General features: G+C 31.0%; 1 protein-coding gene across 1 annotated transcript; it reads left to right on the forward strand.

Moving 5' to 3' along the window:
- The first annotated feature begins 4,398 nt into the window (after positions 1–4,398).
- Positions 4,399–8,015, forward strand: LOC145618281 (fatty acyl-CoA reductase 3-like). The gene is made up of 10 exons (XM_081673058.1): positions 4,399–4,558; positions 4,760–4,863; positions 5,010–5,206; positions 5,422–5,522; positions 5,663–5,855; positions 6,389–6,550; positions 6,789–6,870; positions 6,999–7,262; positions 7,396–7,523; positions 7,809–8,015. Exons 1-10 carry the CDS (start codon positions 4,480–4,482, stop codon positions 7,954–7,956), a joined length of 1,458 nt encoding a protein of 485 aa, XP_081529184.1. The 5' UTR covers positions 4,399–4,479; the 3' UTR covers positions 7,957–8,015.
- Positions 8,016–8,892: the final 877 nt, after the last annotated feature.

Genomic DNA, 8,892 nt, shown 5'->3' on the forward strand with positions numbered 1-8,892 from the left:
TAGATTATTTATTTCTTTATGCATTGTAATTAATTACTTAATGCTTTTATATTGTATGAAGTGATCATGCAAGTTATTTAATTGTGTATGTTCATGTAATGGTGCAAACTTGAGTGATCACTTAGTATCATGTTTAAGGATTAAAGCATGTCATATGGAATGGAATGGAATGAGATTCTTTGTGTAATGTGAAATGTTTAAATGATTTAATTTATTTGTGTGAAGCATGTAATTATGTGTCTACTAATGTGTGTTAATTTAATGATGTTATGCACTTGATGCATGAATTTTGGTGGAATTGAATCAAGGGAATTATTTTATTTAATTTTCGTGTGCGTAGGAATGATTAAAAATAAATAATCATTTCCTTTGAAAGTGACTTATTAGGGGCGATTGTGTGGCCGTGTCCACCTTTCTACCTTAATATATATATTTGATGATTATGAATGTGATTTATTAAGCAAGAAGAGTTTTTTTTTCGCGCTGATGTCAGCCTAAGAGTGTGTTACATTTCTAGGTAGAGAAGGAGGATGGCTAACAATGATGCTTTAGCTGCTGCTATTAGGACTAGTTGAACCAAATTCGATTGACTTGCTTATTAGTTTGCCTACTAGTGAGGTTGTGAGGTGCACCAAGATACATAAGGGTTTACCTTTGAGGATTGGAGAGACTGATTTTCCATCTGATCTTATAGAATTTGAGTTGGATGACCTTGATGTCATTTTGGGAATAGATTGGTTAGCCACTTATAAGCTAATATAAGATTGATTGTGAGATAAAGAATGTTTACTTAAGGAGTTCTTTGGGGGAGATTGTGTATTACAGACGTTTTGGGAAACCAAATGGTATTGGGATTATTTCTGCGTTAAAGTTGTCAAAACTTGTACGTAAGGGACATCCTTTGTTCTTTTGTTGTGTGCAAGACTTGGAAATGAGTAGTAAGTGAATGTGGAAGATGTGCCAATTGTGAATGAGTTTTGGATGTATTTTGTGAAGAAGAAATATGGGAGCATGAGATTGTGGATCGATTATAGAGAGTTGAAATAATGTCACAATAAAGAATAAGTACCCACTACCCAAGATCGATGATTTGTTTGATCAATTGAAGGGAGCTAGTGTGTTTTTCAAGATTGATTTACGTTCGGGGTATCATCAATTAAGAGTGGCTGATAAGGATATACCTAAGACTGCTTTTAGGATTAGATATGGGCACTACGAGTTTACAGTTTTGTCTTTTGAGTTGACCAATGCACTTGCAATTTTTATAGACTTGATGAATCGAGTATTCCATGAACAAGTTTGTAGTTGTTTTTATTGATGATATTTTGGTATACTCGAAAAGTGAGGAAAACATGAGCCATTGGGAGGCCGAGGATGATATGAGAAAGAGATAACCTAAGTTGTTTAATGAGGTGAGTTACGAGGGCGTAACTCTTGTTCTTTAAGGGGGGTAGAATGCTTATAATTTCGCGTTTTTTTTTTACCCTATTTTATGCTATTTTATGGTGTTTTCATGCTTTTCATAGCGATTTTATTTGTTTACGCATCTAGTGAAGTGCGTAAATTGGAATGGTGATAAAGTATTAGTGTCGATATTATGACACAATTGGGATATAATTTTGAAATTTTTGAAATGGCTTTATGCAAAAGTTTTGCAATTTAAGGGATTTTGTGCTAAGTTTCGGGACGAAACTTCTTTTAAGAGGGGTAGATTGTAATCCCCCGTATTTTTAAATATATTAGTAATGAAATTATATTTTATTCATAATATTTATTTGTATTTTTTTCGGATTTAATTTCAAAAGTTTCAAATTATTTTTGGGTTTGATGAACGATTTTATTACAAAGAACTTTTTATGAACCTTTCTTCACTAATTTATATCCAGCAAACAAACCAAACCCACTTTCTTTTCTTAATTGGCCCATTAATTTTATGAGGCCCAATCTTAAAACTAACCCTACACCACTCTCTCTCCTATAAATACCCCATACATCCCCAAAATTTCCCACACAAAAAGGTTAGTCTTATTTTCATCCTCCTTTGTTTCATTATTTTGCTTAATGTTATTTTAATTGTTTTGGGTTTTGATTTTAGTATAAAGATTATATTTTTAGTATTAAATTATATTTTAATGGTATAAAGATTATAAATTTCAGATTATATTTATGTTATAAATTTCATATTTTATGAATTATAAACCTAGGGTTTCAATTTATTGAAAATCATGATTTTAGGGTTTTTATGAACAATTGATTTAGGGCTTTTATAGTAATGATGTTTTGAAATTTTGGTGATTATATTACTAATTAGTTTCCAGATTATTTTGAACACGTAAATTCGTATTTTAATGTTTAGATTTCGGTTCGTTAATATTAATCCCGTTTTAATCCCGATTAGGTTCCGAACTCATCCGATTTTGACAAAAAAGTAGTGTTTTCCATGTGGAAACGATGTTTTAAGAAAGACTCACTACCTTTGGTAGTGAGAACCACCCTCTCGTGGCCAAATTCTGCCTCTAAATATGATTTTCGGGCAGTTTTTCATTTTTAACGAAGTTTTTTATTTTTAAAATTTTATCCTTGAGTTTGATTAATAAAATTAATTATTTTTAAAGTTAATTAAGCATATAAATATATGTTTTATTTATTTTAATAAGTTTTTCATCATATTATATTGTTGGAAATTACTTGGGATAGTAATATTAATTGTTGGTTGTTTTCTAGGAAGTGATTATTCCCTAGGAGAATTTTAAGTGATTAAAAGTGGCTCAAAAGGATTGTTTGTATGAGGTACGTACATGTCTACTTCGTTATAAATAGTATCATGTTTAGGTACCAAAAGGAAAGAACTTAGTTTCATGATTAGGGAACACTTGGATGGAAATTGTTTGGTTACACATTGATTTAATTCATGTGCTTATGTTTATGAAACATGTTTTGGTGAATTGATTATGTTTGTATGGAATTATGGATGCAAACATGTTGAATTATATTGGATAAAATGTTTGTATGGAATGTTGATACAAGCATAATTTTATTGGATTGGTTTGTTAACCACATTTGGTTTATTAAAGGATTGGAATTGAATGGTTTAAGTGGAATGAATTTATTAATTATTCCACAAGGTTATTATTATTTATTTATTACTCAATCATAACTTGTTAGTATGTTGAGTAAAGGTGGATTAAGCCGAAATGGCTAGGTGAGTTGACTATGTTCAACAATTTTGGATAATTTGGAAGTTTAATGGAATTAAAGGTTAATTTGTGATGTGATCACCATTGTCTTAAATAAGATTAAAAACGAATTGATGTATGATTGTTATGTATGGTCTTCTTGATTGAGTCGGCTATTAATTAAAATTGTAATCACGTAAAGTGAAACATGGATGAGCAATAAAACTCTGGAAAGCGTGCACTTCTAGAGTATTGACAATTATGGGTTGGGGTACACGGTGGTAGCCCGTGGCTTTTCGAGGCTTGTTTGATCAACATGTCCTCTTCTCTTTTGGTATTTACATTTTATTTTATAATGAAAGTTAGATGGGATCCTAGACTAACTTTGTGAGAATGGAGTCGCGCCCATTCTTGCATCGCGCTAAACTTTTATTTCAAATGGTCATTTGGGACCTGGATTGGACAACCTGGTCTATTGCTTACTCCAAACTAAATTAAATTTATTAAATTGAATATGATGAGTCAAGTGTTTGGAATTGGTTAGTAAGTATGTTGAGTCAATTGAATTGTCTAAGTGTGGAGACTTGATTAATGAATTCGTGTTGTATGTTTAATTACTTTAATTAATTGAGCATGCTAGGTTTGGTACGTTGTAGCTTGTATGTACTCAGCTTTGCTGATTGCGTGCTTTTGTGTGTGTTTTCTTTTGGTCATGGCCTTCGCCTTTCAATGACCCTGTGATGATCCAATTATTACACTTGTATTATTGGGGAGCAGTATTGCACAGGTTAGCTTGATGATGTGCAGTTCGGGATTTGACAATCGCATTGTCAAGGGATGGTGTGATTGAGTGTATTCGTTCTTTGAAATTATTTATGCTTTGCAATTTCATTTATGTTTTGGATTTTTAATATTGGTTTGGTTTTAAATAAGGGCCTTATATGGTTCCAATTTGTAAGCTTTGACTTATTCGTTTTCTAAATTGTGTTATTTTAAATACTTAAGTTTGATTTTTCCGCTGCGATACTTTGATAAAGCCTTAACGTTTTAACACGTGGCGGTAACATGTCAATGGTTCTCCACTATTTTATTTAAAGTAAGTGGTTTGAAAAAGGGAGAATTATTGGGGTGTTACAATTTGATGCCGCAGCACACAATCTACAAGTACTATATATATAGCACTCTAACGAATAAAATGAAGCACTTGTACATATATATTCCATGTACTTATTACTCTTAACATCTTAAATCTCAAATAGAAATACAAATACGCAACGTCTTTTTTCTCTTTTAATTACAAATAATGGAAGTTGGAAATGGAGTTGAGTTTCTTCGCAACAAAACTATCTTAATCACCGGCGCAACTGGCTTCCTTGCAAAGGGTTACTTCCCTAATCTTGCTCTCACTAAATTTATTTGTTACTTTCCATCTTTTATTTATTTATTTATTTTTTTTTTCGCATTTTATGTTGTAGTATATTTTTTTTAATTCTTTTTTTATTATTAAAACGAATAAAATCAAGTAGCATGCCAACGAGTGCATAAACTCTACCTTTTCAATTTGCTTCTCTTATAAAATGCAGTGGTAGTGGAGAAGATACTTCGAGTTCAACCAAATGTGAAGAAGTTATACCTTCTTATAAGAGCTAAGGATAACAAAGAAGCACTTCAAAGATTACATACTGAGGTAGGTATCTTAATTGTTTGTACTTAACCTGGAAAATATTTGCATATATATAGTCATATGTTGATCAATGTTATTAATATTTGATCAATGTTTAATGTTGAAACTATAATATTTCGCTTAATGTATACTTGATTGATCGTATGTAGATCATTGGGAAGGATTTGTTCCGAGTTCTAAGAGAAAGACATGGCACACAATTTGAATCTTTTATATCACAAAAGGTGGCACCTGTTATTGGAGACGTGTCATTAATCAATCTGGGTTTAACGGACAATGATAGCAACCTTCATAAGGATGTTGACGCTATCATTCATTCAGCTGCAATTACTAGATTTGAGGAGAGGTAATAAATTATTTTTGTGATTTATCACAGAATATTATTTTTGGGGGATTACTAAGGGCCTATTCTCATTGACTGAACTCAGCTGAACTGAGCTGAACTGAAATGAATATTTTATAAGAGAAGGAAATTAAGAGCTGAACTGAACTGAACTGAATTTCAACGTAAGAGAACAGACCCTAATTGAATTTTGTTTATGATATAATTGATATACATAGGTATGATTTGGCTTTGGGAATCAACACTTTTGGAGCTAGAAATATCATTGGCTTTGCACAGGCGTGCCCTAATTTGCAAATTCTTATTGATGTTTCAACGGGTTAGTGAAAGCATGATATTTTAATACATTTTTCTTACAAAAATTAAAATTAATTTAATAATCAACACCATAAACCCTAATTCGAAACTTTTAAACTCTTGATAGAACTAGTAACATTTCTTGTTTTTTCAACGTTATAGCTTATGTTTGTGGAAAGAAGACCGGATTTATTCCAGAAACACTGTATAATTTGGGTGAGAATGGTGGCGGGATAAAAGAGTTTGACATTTATAAAGAAAAGAAGTTGGCTGACAACACATTGCTTGATCTCACAATCAAGGGAGCTTCCTCTAAAGAAATTCGAGATACCATGAAACAATTGGGCCTAAAAAGGTAATGTAATGATTTTTCGAAACTCTCTTGATCTATTATGAAATCATTTTTAAGTCATATCATATAAGTCAATAAATAAATTTGTACATGATATTTGTTGTTATATATCTTAAATTGAATTGGTTGATTTTTAAATATATGCATTATTGGTCGTAGTTGAATTATTCGATCACTATATGAGCGCGATAGGATATTCAATTCTTCAAATTATTGAATTGAAAAGTTGAAGATCAAAACCGTGGACACACCGACATCTCCACACCATAAAGGAATATCCTATTTACTACCTCTGTTACCATTTACTTGTAACTTTGGAATACTTTATGTCTCTCAAATAATACTCCAAAGTTACAAGTAAATGTTAACGGTGGTAGTATATAAGAAGATTTTACCCTTAACTTATTTATATGTGGTGCATTGCTATATCTACCCATAATGCAATGGAATTTCACTACTTTACAGCTTTTGAATTTTATTATAAATTCAGTATTCTTGTTACGAATATATTATTGTGTTGATTATATATTATACAGGGCAAAATTGTATGGATGGCCTAACACTTACGTGTTTACGAAAGCCATGGGAGAGATGCTTATCCACGAGCACAAAGGAAATTTACCACTAGCCATTGTTCGCCCTACCATGATTAGCAGCACTTACAAAGAACCCTTCCCTGGTTGGATTGAAGGTTTAGGGTAAGCTCTTAAAAAAGTAATGAATAGATTTTATTTGAATGTTGAAAGTGCAATGGAAAAAAAAAAAAGTTTGTAACTAATGAAATAAATCACAGTGTGAATTGATGTCCAATACCACTAGTTTAGTCTGAAAATTTTGAAAATTAAATGAGATCAAATCTCGTCTGCATTATTAACTTAGCTTATATCTAGCTAAATTTAATTTGCATGCTCATGCTTAATTATTATTTGATGACAGAAGTTTAGCCAATGCTTCTATTCTAACTGGTAAAGGATATGTCAATCTTACAAACGGTGATGGTAACACTATCTTTGATTCGGTATGTCGATCAAACTAATCATTTCTACTTAACTAGTGTACTTACTACACAGTAATTAATCATGTTATTGGAAATTTGGTCCTAGAATTTATATTTGTATGCAAAATATAATATGGTGATTATTGCAGATTCCGGTTGATATGGTGGCCAATTCAATAGTTACGGCAATGGTAGCAAATGCAAATAAGCCTTGTTTAAAAATTTACCATGTGTGTTCTACTTTGAGAAACCCTTTATTTCTTGGTAAAGTGCTTGACATCCATTACCAATACTTCGCCAAAAACCCATGGTATAATGGTCAGGGAACGTTGGTGAAGCCTAATAAGATCAGATTGGTGAAGAGTCGAGTTCGATTCCAAATGTTATTAGCAATATTTATCGTTGTGACCATGGTAAATTTTTTCTTCTTCTATATTAACTATCTTGGTAGGAAAAAGTTCATGCATGTGTATAATTGATAGCATGATAAATAAATAAAATTCATACTTGTGTGTTTCTAATTTGAGATATTTTAATTTATTGCAGATGTTAAAATTAATGAATGTAGCATCATGCCATCTTTTCAAGGCCTATCAAGATAAACTTGAAATGTACATAAAGGCAACATATAAAGTTGCAACAAATTTCAAGCCATATACATCATTTGCGGGCATGTAAGTGTTACACATCCATTGATCTCTCGCATTATTTCAGATCAAATCTATATTGGGTAAATGCAACATTCGATATGGTCCTATGTAAGAGTAAGACAACCAAATAAGCCCCCTATTATATGGCTAAACAACTAATGATGTCTTACATCCCATATACATAATTTGAATTAATAATGTAACAACTATTTGCCAAATTAAAATCATCAGATTAACTATGTACAAGTACCAAATATCATCAATATATAGTTTTGCTTCTTATCAATTTCGGTATCTACATTGTTGCAGATTCGAGGACGAGAACACTGAGAAGCTAAGGGCAACAATGAGCAAACATGGCATGGAAGAAGGTTTTATCTTCGATCCCAAGTGCATTGATTGGGAAGACTATCTTCTCAACAATCACATTCCAGCAACAGTCAAATACCTTTTTTAATGTTTCCATTTGTTGGCCTAAAGCTTATATAAACTTTATTATTTGCTGTAATACTTTGTTTCTCTGATCTTATCATTGTTTTAGTACGTCTATTTGCAAGTATTGAAACTCTTAAACATTTTATGTAGTACTTTGTATTTTTTAAATGATTTCATGTACTATATATAATATAAATTTATACTTCAAGATGATTATATGAATTTATCTTAATATTTAATCTAATAGTGAATATGAAAAAGTTTTTACTAAATGTTCATTTTTTTTTTTACTAAATGTTTATTTTTTTTTTTTTTTTTTTTTTTTGTAGAATGTTTAATTTTTTTTACTTAATGTTCAAAAGTATAGACGTGGTTCACCATACTAATTGCATTTGCTTTGCCCATCTTAAAATCATGAGCCCAAGCCCAATTTGTAGTAGATGATAATGGATATTTATTGACAAGGCCCAATAAATATAGTCCCCAGATTTTGATTTTTGATGTTTTTTTTTTCCTTACTCCGTACTAAATAAGGTCGCTTGAAGCCTTGAACCCATATCTGATTTTTTGAGTTTCTGATGCCATCAAGAGAAATAAAAAGTGCGAAGTATCGTTCATCTCTTTTTTTTTTTTAAAAAAAAAAAAAATGTACTTGTTTTTTTGTATATAATCCAAATAACTAGCACCAATAAGCATAGGTCTTATATCAAATACTTGTTTTTTGTTTTACATGAACCCTTCTTTAGTGGAGTTGTATTCAAACAATCACCATTACCAATTCCGTTATGAGTGATGTGAATATTATATGGTGTATAATTAATACATATGATTTTGATTAAAAAATAAAAAATAAAATTATCAATCATCCCTAGACCGTGGTCCTTCAGATTTCTAGACTTAGTTCATGAACAATCTTAAAAATGTACCCTATAAGGCTTTAAATTATTTAAAATAAGTA

This window comes from Chenopodium album, chromosome 26, assembly GCF_948465745.1.
Source record: "Chenopodium album chromosome 26, dcCheAlbu1.1, whole genome shotgun sequence".
NCBI classification, from domain to species: Eukaryota; Viridiplantae; Streptophyta; class Magnoliopsida; order Caryophyllales; family Amaranthaceae; genus Chenopodium; species Chenopodium album.

Excerpts from the sequence above, each read along its gene's own strand:
- LOC145618281 (XM_081673058.1), top strand. The coding sequence starts at position 4,480 with ATGGAAGTTGGAAATGGAGTTGAGTTTCTTCGCAACAAAACTATCTTA. Across the intron at positions 4,559-4,759 it reads AACTGGCTTCCTTGCAAAGG|TGGTAGTGGAGAAGATACTT; the intron begins GTTACTTCCCTA and ends TATAAAATGCAG. Across the intron at positions 6,551-6,788 it reads GGTTGGATTGAAGGTTTAGG|AAGTTTAGCCAATGCTTCTA; the intron begins GTAAGCTCTTAA and ends ATTTGATGACAG.